Source organism: Nyctibius grandis, chromosome 2 (assembly GCF_013368605.1).
Source record: "Nyctibius grandis isolate bNycGra1 chromosome 2, bNycGra1.pri, whole genome shotgun sequence".
In the NCBI taxonomy this organism is placed as follows: domain Eukaryota; kingdom Metazoa; phylum Chordata; class Aves; order Nyctibiiformes; family Nyctibiidae; genus Nyctibius; species Nyctibius grandis.
In genome coordinates this window covers 59,680,888-59,698,452 of record NC_090659.1, presented here as the reverse complement: position 1 = coordinate 59,698,452, position 17,565 = coordinate 59,680,888, and the positions used below count along the sequence as shown (strand labels likewise).

The 17,565-nt window shown below is 36.2% G+C and overlaps 1 protein-coding gene across 1 annotated transcript in view; it reads left to right on the top strand.

The window, feature by feature from the left end:
• The window catches only part of MYO16 (myosin XVI), a 324,197-nt gene that overhangs the window by 216,462 nt on the left and 90,170 nt on the right, over positions 1 to 17,565 (top strand). Inside the window, exons 21-23 of the mRNA XM_068425451.1 lie at positions 6,234 to 6,386; positions 7,000 to 7,200; positions 16,943 to 17,018. Coding sequence (XP_068281552.1) covers positions 6,234 to 6,386; positions 7,000 to 7,200; positions 16,943 to 17,018 — 430 coding nt within the window. The remainder of the gene's footprint in view (positions 1 to 6,233; positions 6,387 to 6,999; positions 7,201 to 16,942; positions 17,019 to 17,565) is intronic.

Below are 17,565 nucleotides of genomic sequence, written 5' to 3'. Positions count from 1 at the left end.
GCTTCTCTTCTGGTAGAGTTTAAAACTAAGTTAGATCTTATTCATGGTTCCTTCATACCACAACTCCAAATAGTGCAGTCAAGGAATGCCACTATCATCTTTATACTTTTATGCTAGTATGTTCTTTGACTACAAAAGCATGCAACACAAATGGAAAGAACTCATGGCCAGTGAACATAACAAGCAATAAGCAGGAGGGAAGATTGATAAAGTTGCCTAATTGTTTATAAGAAAACTGTATGACAGCAGAAGAACCAGACCTTAGAGTAGCAAGAGTAGCTTTTCTTCCCCTTGCAGAAAGTCAGGTCTTTCGACAGATATGGAGGTCTGTAGTTGTGGAAGCATCATAAAGAGCAGTAATGCAGTTAAATAAAATGGACTCTAGTAGTCTTTTCTCTCTGTTGTCTAATTCAAGTGGTAAGCTGAAAAAGTATTTAGCTATTGCTAAATAACATGTTTAGCTCTTGCATGGTACTTTGCCTCCGTAGACCTCTTAAGTTTTGCAGAAGACAGTACATATATCTCCTCCTTTTTATAGGAGATATAAGTGATTTATCTGAATTAGGACTGCAGGTCACTGGAACAGTCAAGTGTCTCCTCACTCCCATTCAACTCTATACCCATTAAAGTATGCGCGCATTATTTGAGTGATGCAGTAGAGTGCTGGGAGAGGCACGACTCCCCTGGCAGCTCCGTGCAGCACATCTCTTGTGCTCTGAGAGCACAGAACATTGCCTGCCCCACTCAGGACTTCACTTCAGAGTCACTACGGTAAAGCAGAAGAGCTCATACAACCCAGCTGTGTTCAAGGGAATTTTCACCTACTTTTATGATTGGGTGTGGTAGGTTTTAACTTCTCAGAGTGTTATTTTTTTAGTTAACCCTGCTGAGACTTCATTTGATTTTGTCATGTGAGCTTTCCTAGCCAAAACAGCCATAACAGAACATTTTTTATTAAATTGCATTGCCTCAACCTTGAGACCACTTCTAGCTATCCAAATGTAAGCTCATGTTGCCCATTTTGTAGATGGATGGATATGAATAAATAAAATTACATGACAACTATTCTACAGTTGTTGCAGTCTCAGTGATAGCAGATGGGAGGTCACTCACACCAGTGTCTGCATTCAGACAGCCTGAAGGAGCATTCCAATATTTTATTTTATGCAGAAGAAATCAGCCTACTTCGGTTTTGCCTGTCCAGAGCATAGACAGATGGTCCTGTTTGCCTCAGTACTAGTGGAATAGGGGGCTGCTTGTGCACACTGAGCTTTGATACTACACAGGGACTTGAATGCAGAACCTTTAACAAGGAAAAGTAATGTGATATTTTTAAGTCAGTGTTTTGCTAGCTTCTGTGCACAGGAAGGTTTTAATATCTTTGTTGTGGAGCAGTGAGAGCCAGCTGATCCTTGGCATCAGGGAGCCAGGCACCAGAAGGACCCCAGGGCCGGTCATGCCCTCCCTGATGGGCACCATCCCACAGGGCCTGAGCACAACCGGCAGAGCCAGGGCCGGTAACAACACCCATCAGTAGCCCTGACATGGCAAGCAGCGAGCCGGGGTTGGGGTCCTGTCAGGAGCAGCTGGAGACAGGGCTGGAAACTGACACTGCCACAGTGTCGCTTGGGACTGGGTGCATGGGCGGGGTATGGATGGGGTCCCAGGGAAAGCTGAGAGGGGCTGTAGAAGCCTATTCCTGCCCTCAGGGGCCTGGCGATTCTGTGTTTCGATTTGTTCCTTGATCCAGTTCCTGTGGATCTTACACTCTGTGTGGCTTTTGTCACGGTGTACCCCTGTTCCCTCTCAGTCTCTTTGGTCTTCTTCCAGTCTACACACAATTTTTTCCATATTGTCTGTTCAGTGTTCCAGTCAGGCACTGGAAAACCAGTGTCACTCTGTTTTAAAGTTGGCTTATCATGTACCTGACATTAAAATGTTTTTCTTTATTCTTTTACAGTAGACACTTGGTGGCCAAAAATAAAATCATTTCTCTAAAATTGAGATTCCCAGCTAGATTCAGTTTGTGATTGATTGATGAAAGGCTGCACAAGGACATTTATTAACTGATATCTTACTTTTCCACAGCAGCACCCTTTTTTATCCCACAGTACTTAGTTCCTGGCCAGCAGTATGAGAAAAAAAAAAATGGAACTATTTCAGTATCTTTAATTCCAAATTCTTTCAAGGAAAAACTGTTGTTACCATGTTTGCTTGTTTGTTTCACACTTTTATATGTACAAAATCAGGTGGGGGACTATTCCACTTTGTATTGAAATTGTGTCCCTTTTGAAGGGGCTTTTCAGGTGACAGATGCCCATAATAAAATTTTAATATAGCACTGGGTTCTATTTTACTTTTTTTGAGGAACACAGGTCAGCTAATGGCAACTGACCCCAGAGATGACATGAATTCCCAGTGAAATAAAGTTCTTCTGACAGAGAGGCAGAAGGACTATGTTTGAATTTGTGTTGGAGCTGCATGGAAAACAAGAAACCTGTATTAGATCCTGTTGCCCCTAAAAGGCAAAGGAAGAAATATAATGGGTTCTGGTTTTGTTATATGTTCACTAAAAATATTCTGATTGGTACTCTAAGTAAAAAAAAAAAAAAAAAAAAAAAAGAAAAGAAGGAGGTGGAAATGTTTGGGTAGCAGTTACAAGGGGGAGCAGTGATCAAGATACTTCTGAGAAATAAGTGATTATCAACTTTAGGTTTAAAAATATTTTCTGAGTCCGACTTCAGTAAATGGAAGATGATTCTGCCTTCCACTATCTTAGAATTACATTTTTGAGAAATGCTAGAGTACATCCTTACAAATTAGACTTGGCAAGGTAGCTTCATCATTTTGGCCCATAGCATACGGCTTGATAGATGTGTTGATATGACAGCTGTAGGCTTTACTCTGTGCTCTGAATACGCATCCCTTGAGAGAGCTAATTCTTCGGCATGACCAAAGGATGTAAATGAGCTTTCCAAAGGGTGTTTACATCCATCGTTCCCTCACTGATTGACAGTCACCAAATTTTCTCTTCAAAAATTCCCTTTTTTTTGGCTATGCCTTTTCAAATAGTTATTTATATAAAGTGATGAACAGGAAAATTTCATTAGTCATAGGTGCTTTTCTGTCTTCAGAGTACAGTACGATTTTGGTCTTCTACCTAAATTTGAATTTGGAGTACACTGTAATAGTACTAACTGGTCAAATGTAGTAAAAGAAGAGAGATCAAGCTAACACTGTCTAATGTGATGAATTCTTATTGCTTTTGCCAAATACCACTATATTATTTTCCAAATTCCACAATTTGGATGATACTGCAACTTGTTTGTTTAAATACTTGAACAATTTTTTTTTTCTTCTTCTTATAATATTCTAGAAGTACTTTTTAATGAAGACTTGGACAAATAGATGGTGTATTTGTTTTCACTGAGACGTGATAGTGAGTTAGGATTAGAAAGGAAGACAGATAGAAGGAGGATTTCTCATGGAAGAGACATGCGATGGAGCCAATAAGAGGCATGTAAAGAACAGTTTAACAATGTTTAATGACAAAAAGTACCATAGGTAATATTCAGTAGTGGTGCAAGGTAAAGCAAATACACAATGCTTAAAGGTATTCCCACAACATTTGTTTTAGGTAAAAATTTCATTGTGTTTTCTTTTATTATTACTGTATTCCCATCTAATTTTCACAGGTGCAATTAAATATGTTTATAAAATGTAGTTTTCTGAACTTTTCATATCTTTGGGCAGGAAATATGTCATTGTTTTACATAGTACTTCATATGACATGGAGCAAAAGAAGCTGAGTGAGCAAAGCTAGTTGAGTTCATTTTAATCTGATTTCTACATTTCAGCTGTTTTAATTATTATGCTAACTTGTGTCAAGCTTTGAAGTTGAAACATTCTTTTTATTACCTTTTCCCAGCAGGTTGTATAAAACATTGAAATGGAGAAAGATATGATCAGAATGCCTTGCTTTTCAGCAGTCCCTGGCTGGTCTCCTGGTTCTCATTCTGCAGAGCTGTTACTCACAGCCACTGCTAGAGAGAGCAGCTTTGGAGCAGCTTGCAGTTTGTATAAGCACTTGAGCTTGCTTTCTTGTCTGGTTTGCAGAACTTTATGGCAAGTCTGCCAATCTGAATGATGGTATTGCTTATATTACTAAAAAGCACACCAGTGTATGCCATAATACACTGATCAGTAGAATTTATAAACTTTTTTTTTTCTTTACCAGCCCAGTGTGTTATGTATGAATATTTTAACAAAATACTATGCCTTTTACTTTTGGCAGTTAAAACTAATGCTATTTATTAGATCTTTTTAAGATATGACTAAGTCTTTCCCTTCAGCTTGAATTGTGTAGTTTAATAATTTTGCTGCACAGTCAGGTCCTCAAGTACATTTATTGTTTTTACGTATTTTAGGAGATAGGCACATGATAAAAATTAAGCTTGAGTTTATAGTGATTTTGTTGACTTTGCTTACAGTAAAATATACCTGTGTAAAGTTAAATGACATAGTTCTCTAAATAACTCATTTGCAAATAAATATATACACAGCATGCATCATTTTAAGGCTTTACATATCTTGTGAAGTATAAGCTTGTAATGTTATGGCTGCCTTCTAAAATAATGTTAAGAAGCTTCTGAAAAGATTTTGAAATTAGAATTAGAATTCAAAAAGTGATCAGTAAAGCATGTTTTGCCTGCCACAAAGTTAAAAAAGAGGTCTTTTCCATAAAATTAGTAGCTAGTGTAAGTCAATTGTATACTTTCATTATTAATAAAATGAGATAACAATCTGAATCTTCAAAAATCCCCCTTTTAAAAAATAGTAGTTTTATTTGAGGCTGTCTTTTGTCTGCAGTATCATGCTTTGGTAAAGACAGTTAATAACAGACATTTGGTTATAAAATGGGAGTTTGCTGTATTTCTTCTTACTATTATTCACGCTGGTCTATTTCATTGTATAGCAAGACCAAGTTGACTATACTAGCATGAGGTGTTAATGGAAAATTCAGGCAACTATTACACATTACTTGGGTTCTTTTCCCTCATCTAGATGTTAAGCCATGTAGTTTTAGGACTGATCTAAATATTTCATATTTTTTAATATGACTTGCTAGTGGAATTGCTTTTACACACTTTATTCATGGAAGATATAGTTTATGGCCAAAACAAATATGTGACTAGTGTAGTCTGAAAAGAGACTGTGGGCAAGTATTCCTTGCATCATTCCTCATGTAAAGGGTCCTTCCACCCTTTTAGGAGTTTCTGTTTTCTTAATTTCTTAGTGATAGTTAGTATTGCATTGGAGGAGATTTTAGAATTTTCCACTAAAATTTCCACTTTAATATAAATAAAGCAGTTAAAACATTTGTTCCACAAAGTTATTAACTATTTACTTTTTTTGCAGATTGTGAGCTTTGAATAAAATACAAAAGGTCCCAAAATCAGCTGATTCAACTCCCACCTGTTTTTAATTGGAAATCTGATTCCTATTGAACTATTTATTTTGCGAAAGTGGCACTATACCTCTTATAAGGCAATCAAAGAAAATATTTGAGAGGTTTTTTTACATTATTTATCTCTCTAAACTTTGAACTTTTCTATTGAAGACCATTTTCTTGACAACCTTCCCTTAGAATATCAATAAAATGGAAAGAAGCATCTAATAAAATGTCCCTAGGTGTTTTATAACGTATATTTTGGCAAAACACAATGAGTTCTTCAGAGACTGCTTTAGACTGCAGTGACATTATATGTGGAAGCAGAGTTTGAATGTCTTTGTTAATGTTGAACCAACTACAGAGTCAAGATCTTAACCAAACATGTAGTTATTTTTTCTAAAAGCACATTGCATCTGTGTAGTCTTCCTGAATATAAACTGCAGAAGAGTACTAAGTGTACCGATTTATACGTAGAGTTACCCCACTTCAATCAATTGAATTAGTGTAAATTTGCATTATATTTGACAATGCTGGTATTTGATAATTCTTATGTGGAATTCACAATGAACTGTGCAGGCAGGAAACTGTTTATTCCCCATTTAATACTAATAGCTGTTAAAATGTAAATTTCCCGAGGGTCTTGCTAATATATGGTCTACCGAGAGATAACATGTTGTGGATTGACATTTCATCAAATTCAATATCAGATGTGCAGTAAAACCTACCCCGATGAATTATGCAGTAAACTTCTAATACTCATTTTTTCTTGGTTTTACAATAGCTGTGTGTCAACATGACCAATGAGAAGATACACCAGTACATCAATGAAATGCTCTTCCTACAAGAGCAAGCAGAATGTGTACAGGAGGGAGTTACCATGGAAACAGCGTATTCTCCTGGTAACCATGAAGCAGCCTTGGATTTTTTCTTTCAGGTAGTTTTCAGATCCATTTTACACCATGTATATTTATATGCAGCCTCTGTGTGTTAGACTAATACAAACTTTTGCCTGCATTTTCTGATTTATGAATCTGTAGAGAAGGTTATGGGTCCAAAGAGATCATAGAGAGAGCTGTCATAACTGCCCTCATAACTTGAGAGCTGAGATCTCTAACAGTTCAGGGTTGAAGAAGATATTACAGAAACTCATTGCCCATACTGATTCACACGTAGCATCTGTGTATCATGCCATGTCCTTAGTTCAGCTGTAGGACTGACAAGTCTCTGTTGTAAGCCTGACATTTGTTTTCTGCCTGGAGCTAGTTTCTGGTGTATAACTTTTAAGAAGGAAGGAGCCCAATCAGTTTCCTAAAAGATCATCAATAGTTACCATTTTTGGCAACTGAAATATTATTCCCTATGTTTCTTGCAGAATTATCTCATGTGCATAGCCTTGGAGACTTACCAGAATATTTTAACCATTTTTTCCTTTTCTTTGAGGTGATATATGTTTCTGTTTACTAAATTACAAGCTGTGTTACTCTACAAGGAAAACTGAAATTCTGTTTCTCCTGAATAAAATGAGAAAAATCTATTTTTCATTTCAGAAACCATCAGGCTTTTTGTCAATGCTGGATGAAGAAAGCCAATCTGTTTGGTCAGTGGAACAGAGTCTGTCTAAACGCATTCAGTCTTACCTGGATACATCAGACACAAATACAGTATATTCCTCCACAAAAGATGGAAATGGTAACCTTGCCCCAAAGGATCAGGGCTCCACCTTCACTGTTATGCATTATGCTGGGAGGGTAAGTTGTTTGAATGATTGGTTACACACTGTTAATGAAAAAGAGTAAACAAAACAAAATTCTGCATGGCTTCTCCAACTCCTGGCTATAAATAACAATTCACTTTTTAGTGACAAATTTTCAGAGGACAGCTTAGAATCCCAATGCAGTATCTAAAACTAAAATCTGTAGTTTTATTGTATTGTGCAGGGTTCAGGCTACCTAATTCTGGGCCCTAAATTGTATTTTCATTGTAAGCACTTCATGAAGAAGTGGGTGATTCAGATACCTCAGCATAAATGTTTAATGCCATTTTAGTTAGTTAGGTGTCACTTTGCTTTCAGATGTTGTTCCAGAACAGTACAAGTTCCCTGTAGATCCTCTGCCATATATGTAGATAACTTGGATACCAGCATGCATCTGGTAAAAAAAAGCACACCACTTTTTTTTTGTTAGTAATCATAATCAAAATATGTATTTTTTTCCCTTTTTTTCTTCAAAATCCCAGAACATGCTAAGTGTCTCTAAATATGGCTGTGAAACAGGATGAATGTTTTGCATTTCTCCTCCTGCAATGTCCACGGGAAAAGCATAATCAATTCTGTTAAATAGGCTTCTTACCCTTTTCTTTCCAATACTCCCTCATTTTCACATTGTCTCCACAACCACCTGCAGACCAAAGCAAGCCAAATAGGTATGTGCTTAAAGGGATAATAATTTTTTTTAGATAATTTGACAGATTGGCCCCTCTGTGATAAATCTGACATGCTGCCACTTCTCTCTGTTCAAAGTATGGTATTGGAAATGAGCTAATGAATGTAGGTTGTATGGACACAATACAATGGGGGCTCTTAGTTATCACTTTTCCAAAATTTCCACTGAAATTGGGTGAGAGCATAGACTGAAGGCTCCAGGAATTGGTCTTTACATCTGAACAACATGTTCTGTGTTCTTTCACACTTTGTAAGTCTTATGCAGATGATCCCATGAGCTATCCATCCACTGATGGAGTCCCATAAAAGCATTATGCATAGCACATTTAGAAGCTGTTTAGCTACTGTGCCTCGGAACCACTGCATCGTGATCAGATGCACTGCGTTGTTTATAAATATAACTGTAAGTGTTATTAGTTGATGACTTTATGTAGTAGGCCACTTTAAACCTGAGATCTCAGTAAAGCCTGCTGTCAGGCAGAACCTGGCTTTTTCAGGATTTAGTGGCAGCACGTGATATGTACCTAATCACTTCAGAATCTTTTGTGGAAGACATGTGGAAACTGCTGGTGCTTCAGTATAGCCAGACAACTGACAACTGACACCTGGACGCTCGTCTCTTTACCTAAGCAACAGACAGAAGAGATTAGTTCGATGAGCAAGAAATTGGGCATCTATGATAAAGTCTTTTGATTAGAATGTGTATTACAATTCTGAAACAAATGTAATAGCTTTGCTGCTGCTTATTGTGAGAGGTAATTAGAGCAACCTTCCCTCACGTGATTTTCTGAGTAGCAAATGCAGGGAGTTTATCTGATATGCTGCTAGAAAAATCAATTTAGATTCAGAAGGGAGTTCTGTGTGCTTGCTAGGGTAAAAACACCAGAAAAATAACTCTTATCCTTGCTGCTAAAGGTACCGGATGACACACTTTCTGCTATGATGAATATTTTAGGTGAAACAGATTTATGCTGTTGAACACCCAGTGAGTTGACTTATTGGTAATGGGTACTTTTATGAGGCGTGTTCAAGACTTGTCTCCAAGTCACCAAAAAAAGACTTGCTTGCTCTGTCATATCTCAAGGTAACATTATATGCCTTGAGCTCTCCAGAACAGATGAGAAGGTTGGAATGTGCAAGCTCAGGCTTCTTTAACCAGATTAGGGTCCTTTACAGCAATATAAATGGGGAAAGGGCTGTTTTGTGGCTCCTCATTTGGAAATGAAGTCGATGGAAGTGTTGAGTAGTGTTCTGACGCAGGCAATTTTGTTCCTGCCCAATGATAGAAATGTGGTCATTATGGAAAGGATTAAGACTATTTGGGCAGTGCTTGAATTCCTAACCTAAATACTCTGAATAGCTCCCTTGGAGGCTCTTCTTTCATCATAAGGCCTTCTACTTAGACTCAAATTATTTGCCAAAGTTAAGTGGTTTGAATACCTTCACTACTGGGGCTTTTCAGTAGGAATGCGGGTGTGCAGTGGTTAGCTAACAGCACAACGAAGATTTTGTGAAACTTATTAGCACTTAAAGTGATAAAGAACTGACTGTGGACTCCAGATGTCTAAATTAGTTTATAAATCTGTTCTATACTTGTTAGGTAAATATTTTTTTCATGGAGTTCTGCTGTGATTATACAAATTTATCACCATAGCTTGAAAAGGTCCCACACACCAAAACCCTGACATGAAGCAGCTGCATTAAAATCACAACCAGAACAATAAGAAAATTTCTTCAAAAAGAAAAAAAAAATGTTTGTCTTATTCTCTGAAGAAGCACTCAGCGGTAACATTTGTTAAGGACAAAGTTTCAGATGCCCAGTTCTGAAAGTAAAACTGTGAGTGGTAAGGAATACGCTTTTCATTAACGTGTGTTATATCCTTGCATGGTTGTTTAGAATTTTTTTTTGTAACATAGATACTTGATTTGACCTTTTCCTAATAATAGTAATGACATTTAATCTAAAAGTATGAACAAATAGACAGATCTCCAAGTAATGTACATTCACACATTCTTTTGAAGTCAATGGAGATCCTTTTATTTACATTGGGCAAGGAAATATTCCAGACAGTCAGGTTGTTCTTTGCATCCTTGTGGCAGTAAAATGGTTGTCCCTGCCAAAACAGAGAAGTTCCCGTGCAAGTGCTTGACTCTCCTTATTTTAATACTGATTGAGCAAAATCCTTAAAGACACTTACATTTTTGGTGCCTCATGGAATTGTTATCTAGCTATCTAGATTCACATTTCCAGTGATTTATGATATGTGTTTACAGAAAATCTGATGATAGGATTACTGTACTAAATAATCACACAAATTGAGTTTATTCTCAGACTAGTATGTCTCATAAGTTGCTAAGCTGAATAATAAAAACTGGGATTTTAAAACTGCTGATGCTGTTCTTTAGATTGTGCTATTACTAAATTCAGTAGCTTTTTATAGAAGTCATTTGTGATTTATGCGTTATGAAAATTGTTAAAGGATCAGGCTTTTAAATATATCAGGGTTTATTGGCACTCAAAAGTAAGAGTTTCATATATAAAGTAATAGTATAGTTTGGCAGGTTTTGAGAGCCATTTTTATAGTCCGATATCAATTAAATGAGTCTAAAGTAAGTGAAGTATTAAGCAATCTTTCTCTGCCTCTTTGCCTTCAGAGATCCCTAAATTTGAAACAAAGAGGCTTGATTTTATTCTCACCACATTTTTTTCACTGATTGTAACTCCTTTAACTGGATAAAGCTCCTCATTATTTACGTGAGTAAAACTAAGAGATGAATCAGACCCAGTGGGTAGAAAAAGAATTACCACTAAAATGTGACAGGTAATTGAACATGAAATTTTTCACTTCTAGGCTTAATCATTTGTATTCCAGTGATGTGTCTAAGCTGGTGTTTGTGGAGGAAGTCACACTGAATGCAGGCTCTGTGTTAAACAGAAGGTGTAGGCAGACAGCCTGATTTCTGTAGGTAACAAAAGTTGTAACTGCAGTGTAGTTCACAGCCAATGTGAAACAGCTGCTATTCCAAGTCATCTAGAGCATAAAAAAAAAGCTAATATTCTGTGTTGGCCCTGGTATGAATCTTATGTGGACCCTTGTAATTTGGACTCCTTTTCTTCAGTACTTTATGTGTGTAGCTCAAAGTCCAGAAATAATTGGGCTCATATGTTTACTCAGACACTTACAGTAGCTATTTTAGAAACTCATAAGTGCAGTTATACTGGAAAATGCATCTATTAAAAATACTGCCTCACTGAAGAGACCTTTTTTGTATATTTAATTGAGATTAACAGACAGCCTTTTGTGAACAAAACTGATATCTCTAGCTTTATATTATGACAGAATTACAGCTGATACAGATGTGTCCATGCAGTTTTAAAGACTTCTTATCTTAATGTTTTGTGTCATGATAATCATAGAAAAAATATCTTTTCTTCCAATATCAAGTCTTTTTGATTAATTGTAGTCACGCATTGTGAGGTATTGCCCATTCCCTTATGTTTTATGCTCAGTAGCTTTTCCTAGGACGATACATACCATGTTGTTGTTCCAATCCTAATGAGCTTTAGACCATTCCAGAAAAGGCAGTACTGAGAGAAAAGAGAAGAGATAGTGGGTCGGAAGGGAAAAAAAGAAAACGTGATGTCAAAGTGAGCCTAAGAAGGCATATGGAAGGAAGAGGCTCAAAATAATTTGTTAGGGAAAAAATCCTAAAGAATTTGGAATCCATACTTGAATTTCTGGTGAAAACAATGCTTTAAGAAAATCTATATGTATGATATCATTCTAAGAGACCTTTGATTATTTCTTATTTTCTTTACTGTTTTGGAATGAACAAAGTGGAATAAAAGAGGGAAACAATATGCACAAGTAAGCTTCTGCATATAGAAGAAATCAGCACAGGGGAAGATTTTTCAGTGGAAGCTGAGAATACTGTATTACACAAATGTGACAGAATGATCCTGTGGAGGAAAGAAAACAACTTTTTATTCATTTCTGTTGGATTTTACTGTTATGCCTGCACAACACTGAATCTGTCTTTTTCTGTATGAGCAATATGATAGTTAACTAGATGAACACATGCTCAGCAAAGGCCACTGTGAACATTAGTACTTGATCATATCAAGTATTTTACTTTATCTCCCAGTTTCAATTTTGCAGCTGAACAGAATCCTACAATGCCTTGACACGTTATGAGTCTCTTCTAAGAGCTATTTAGTGTCTTGGTATCTGAGTGCTGTAAGACAAAAAGCTTATCTGTTCTGTTCAGGCAGAAGGTAGAAAAGAATGATTTAGGTTTTGTATGACTAAAAAAAAATCCTAGTGGAAGGCTTTATCTGAAGGTTGTTTAACACATTTCCCTGAACACTCATAGTCTCATCTCTTCTGGAAAAATTCTGCGTGTCTGGGGCATTGCTTTGCTTCTGATGCCTAACATGAATGTGGGTACTCTCAGCTGCTTCTCACAGAGACTGTCTGCCTGGCAGCACCATGAGAGGAGAGGCACACTGATTCCATGCTGCACGCTGCAAGCTTGCCGTGAGGAAGTGAAGTGTTTTATGGGTGCAGCTGATCAATGCATCTGACCGTCAGTTGAAACTATACTAAGAATGTGTAATACTGAATTTCTAGGTACTTTTATTGATAACATTAATATCTACATTGTGGGCTCTCACGTAACGAAGGTCTTCACATGAATTATACCTCTGAACTCTCAGCCTTACTGATAGTCATGATTTTTGAAGAATAACACTCCATCACTGAATTTTCTCAAGGACTCTCAGTTCTTTTTTTTTTAATTTTATGGAAGAATTAGCATATCAGTAAATAAATCTGAAATATATTGTCTTAGCACAATGCCAAGAGGCACAGCTTTACCTAATAGTGGTATTTAACATACCGGTGTTCAGATAATGAGCTATTTGCCCATTGTTCATGTAATCTGAATCATATGTCATCATAATTTAAGCTTTCTGCAGTTTACATTTGTACTTGAATTTACAAATCAGATAAGCCCCTTTCCCTTGTCACTGTTTTGACTTATAGTACTGTAATAAACTGATCAGACATAAAGACCAACTTCTTTGCTCTATAAACCAGTGCACATAATGTCCTTTAAGTGCAGATCAATGTCTGTTCCATTTCTCGGCTATGTACATTTCAAAAATACCTCTCAACTGTCAGCTCACCTTCACCAAGGTAGTCTTCTCTGAAATGCCTTCTGTATCCCAGGCAGACTCTGAAACTGAACCTCTAAATCAAAAGACAAAAGGAGATGGATTAATCAATGAGGATGCTTTCATTTTCTCTATTTTTTCCCCAGGCTGAACCCCCAGACATAACAATCAAATCAGTCTGGTCTAAGCTATACCAAAGCCTATAAAGGTTACTTGACAAAGATTCCTTTTTTTTTCACGCAGACAAGATAGTCATGTTTTTCTCCCTTTCTCTCTCTCTTTATTTCTTTAAGTAGACTTGATTTTGGACTTCCACTTACAGGAGAAAATAATAGAACACTTCCCCCCACCCTCCTATTTTGTTTCTAAATATCTGCTGGTTTCAATATACGACTATTTCTATCACAGTTTTAGAATAAGACTTTACAGACTATATAAAATTATTTACTTCATGCATTGCTTAACAAGACTTGTTTTGGGAGGGTGAGAAGCTCAGTGATCCTAAAAAAAATTGGCACATTCAAGCTTTTAAATGATATCGCTCACATCTAAGTACTGCAGAAATTAACAACTACAAATGACCCTCTATGCATTGAAATTGAAATTGTCCTTGGACATGCTCTCAAAAATTTCTCTTTTAACTATATGAACTGATTATTTTCTTATTAACCAAATTTAACAATACATGCAAAACTGTGAGTTTCTGAGTTACATTTTATTATTAAAATTTTCCCCTTTAACTGTGAATGCAGCCAAATCAACCTTAACAATCCAGCTGGCATTTTTCTAGCTTGTTTTAGGGTTCCTGCTGGATCCGCCAATAACCATGAGTGCTTTTGGCCTATCACAAGATGTGAAAACTATTTACAAAATAGCATATTTAAAGGAATTGATTAAAATTATGTGTAAAGATGGCCCTGTCGATAAAGTATATTGGGAAATCCAACAAACTTAGATAAAGTCCCTTACCAAGTCAGACATTATGAGAGGGGATACTTCAATTCAGAATAGAAATTTCTGAGAGAAGATATACAGTGGAGTGGCAGGATGTTGATTAATGAATAAAAGAGGCAAGAATATGTAAGAAGATATGAGGAATGTGCAGTTCCCAAAGTTAGCTCTGTGCAGATTTGATGTGTGAGTCTCCTGTTTTCTGGGTGTTGTTCTTTTATCTCATCTCTTATTTGTATCTCCGAGTTCTCATGATATTAAAACCAGCTATGCCAATTTGAATGACCAGAAAACAGGTTCAAAACAAATAAAATTAAGGATTTTTTTGCATAGTTAGTAACTAGTAAAACTCCTTCCCACAGAGTGTTATAGATGCCGAAAACGTTGATGAGTTCTGGAAACAGAGACTTGAGGAGCAAACGTCAATCAAGAGATACTAAACACAAAGATGCGATACACCCTGCAGGTCAGGAGCTCTCTAATAGCCAGAGCCCTGGAAACTGAGAGGGAACTGATGGGAGGCAGAGTGGAAGTATTGCTCAATATTTTTCCCTAAAATCCAGGCCTGCCCCACTACCACTTTACTTAGGTTAAGCTCTCTTCCTTTCTGAACTTAAATCAAGAAGGAACGAATCCAGTCCCTTTCTTGTTTTAATCTGTTTTAATGAGATAAAATGCAGTCTGGAACTGTACACTATTTTCTTTTTTAATAAAAATAGTTCAACTAGTTCAGGTAGTATCTAAAGATCTTGTTTCCTTTGGTTATCATAGAGGTTTACATGCTGTCTATCCCAAAGAGTTCATCATGTAAAGCAAGGTAGAGCAAACACCTGCAATAAATAGAAGTGAGAATAAGGAGTATGTTTTATAATACTGGAACCATGATCTAAGCAAGCGCATATTTCCTGTCTGAATCATGTAATTGTTTGGTTTTTATCTCCTCGGAATAACTCTCCACTGTGCTTGAGTGCCAATCAGTGCAGAGTTTTGGCCAGGTTTACTTTAGAAACGCAATGGAAGAAAACTAAAGGAAATATGTGTACTTTAGGCAAAGTGCTATGTAGGTTGGCATCTCTGATGAGGGCATGATTAAATTAACAAAATTGGCAGCTAGAAGAGGACTTCTTTCTTTTTCTCTTTTGTGGGAATGGCAATGTATATGGAACCCTAGAGTGCCATTTCATTGAGTCAGTTTTCATGTCTTTAGGCAGTGAATTAATTTACAAAGTCTATGGGAAAATTGTTGGAGAAATAGCAATTTCTTTACAGAAGGCAAGCCTGATGACTTTTATGTGTTTTATGTGGTATGAGAGATGTCTTATGAATATAGTTCTAGAAGTTGGTAATGTATTATACCATCACCAGTACTGAAACTTCTCCCTGTTTCAATATAGGCACTTAATAATAATATAGTATCTCTCACTGCTATACTTACCTACTCTTCCCACCAATACTAACTCTCTTCTTCTAATTTAGACAAAGCCTAAGACACTCAATTAGGAACTGGCATTATGGATTTGTCAAATAAGTTCTGTTAATTATCTTTTATGGACCAGTAAGGTAGAACATTTACTTTAAGTACAGTAAAAGCATTAATAGTATACTTAAATTATTCTAATAGTTTGCTAACTATGTTGTATGTTCTTAGGAGATGCAATTAGAAAATTATACAACATTGCATCTGTCATGGAAAAGAACATAATTCTATTGTTATACCTTTTCTATGTCAGATGCCGTACTAATTACATCATTTGACAATTACTAATGGTAACAGATTATACATATCGAAGTCATATAATCTCTTTCATGAGTAAAATAGCGTTACATAATTGTCAGATGACCCAATGGAAAACAAAATTAATGCACTGATTAGTAATACTAATCTTATTATATATTTACAGCTTTATTAAACATACAAGGATAAAATTTCCCCGAATATCTAAGGGACTTAGGATATAGATCCAATAAAAGCTTTAAAAAGCTTTAGATAGAAACATGGTCCCAAGGTAAATAAAACCGAACTGTATCTTAAGAAGTTGCTGTTCAGTGTCTGCCTAATCCTAGAGGTACTACAATCTATAATATTCTTCCTTTTTAACTTAAAAATTCCCTTTGGGTTCTACTACCATGCAAGCCAGAGCTGTTTATATCTAAAGCCTGTAAATTAACTTCTTGTTTTTCTTAGTGCTGCTTTTCTATACAGTGTCTCCTGGGATGGGCTCAATGTTAAAACAGCCACTTGGTCATATTTCTTTTGGATATTCATTTTGGATGTACCCTCAGGAACTCTGGCTAGAGCCTTGCATTTTGCTTACTTCTCAGAACACCCATCACATGTGTTAGAGTTTATCTGCAATCAGATGACAGATGGTGTGACAGTCCAACTGTCTGTTCTTGAAATTATTACATCAAGCAACTAAGGTAATCCAAAATCCTTGTGTGCATAGTTGTTAGAAAGGTAAATGGGATTTGTACATAAACTATAGACTGAACTTGCCTCCAAAGGACATATAAATGGCTGGAACTTGTCTAGAGTGTGAGCTGGGACTCAGATTGCTTCATGAGTGTTTTGTCATGGTCAGGGTGGACAGTTTCACGTTGACAAGGAGATCTGTGATCTGGGAGCAACTCACTCATCCCACAGGGAAAGTGATGTTTAGATCACTTTTGATTCAAAGTTTTGCATTGTGGAAATATTTTAGAATCAATTTTATGAAATGTCTGTATACTTGCAGGGACGTGCAATGTTCAACAATCAGTTCTTCTGGTTAGTATTTTTGGGGCTATGAAAGGAACAAAAGACACTACCTACTGCCAGCCTTTAACTGCTGAGTGGAAAAAAACATAGCTTCATTTCTACTGCTGTAAGACTTTTAGAAGATGCATTGGTCATTACTAATGATGTCACAATGTTTTGTTATAGGTTACTTACGAAATTGCTGGTGCAATAGAAAAAAATAAAGATTCCCTTTCACAAAATCTCGTATTTGTAATGAAAAGTAAGTAAATGGTTTTGTGGTTGCTGTTGTTGTTAGAAATCAAGATATTATGACTTGACTTTAATTTTCTTTTTAGTTTTAAGAGAAATTTATTTATATTTTATTTCCAGTAACAAAAAGTCACCCTTATCCTTTTGAAGTATGTACACATTGTTTGAAATTTGCTCTCATTTAGAAAGCTTTAGAATCCTGTGAACATAAAGCAACTTCATCATGTGATATGATGTAAAGAACAAGAAGGTATAGTGTGATAGATGAGTATGACTTAAAAGAAATCATTGAGTACGAATTAACACAGAAATAAACCCCAGAAAACAGAGAAAGGAAATAAGGCTCCCAAAACTCATAGAGGCTGCAGTGAAATGTGCTTCACTGCTTTCGTACCTTTCTAAAAGCAGGAAATTGTGGGCGTTCTTATGTTTTTCAGTGAATAGATACAAATGTCCATTGAAATACAAAATTAAATACCTTTCCATGTGCATATTGTATAATTATGCCTAATAATAATGCATCCCAGTTTATTAATTAGTGATTCATAATTCAATAG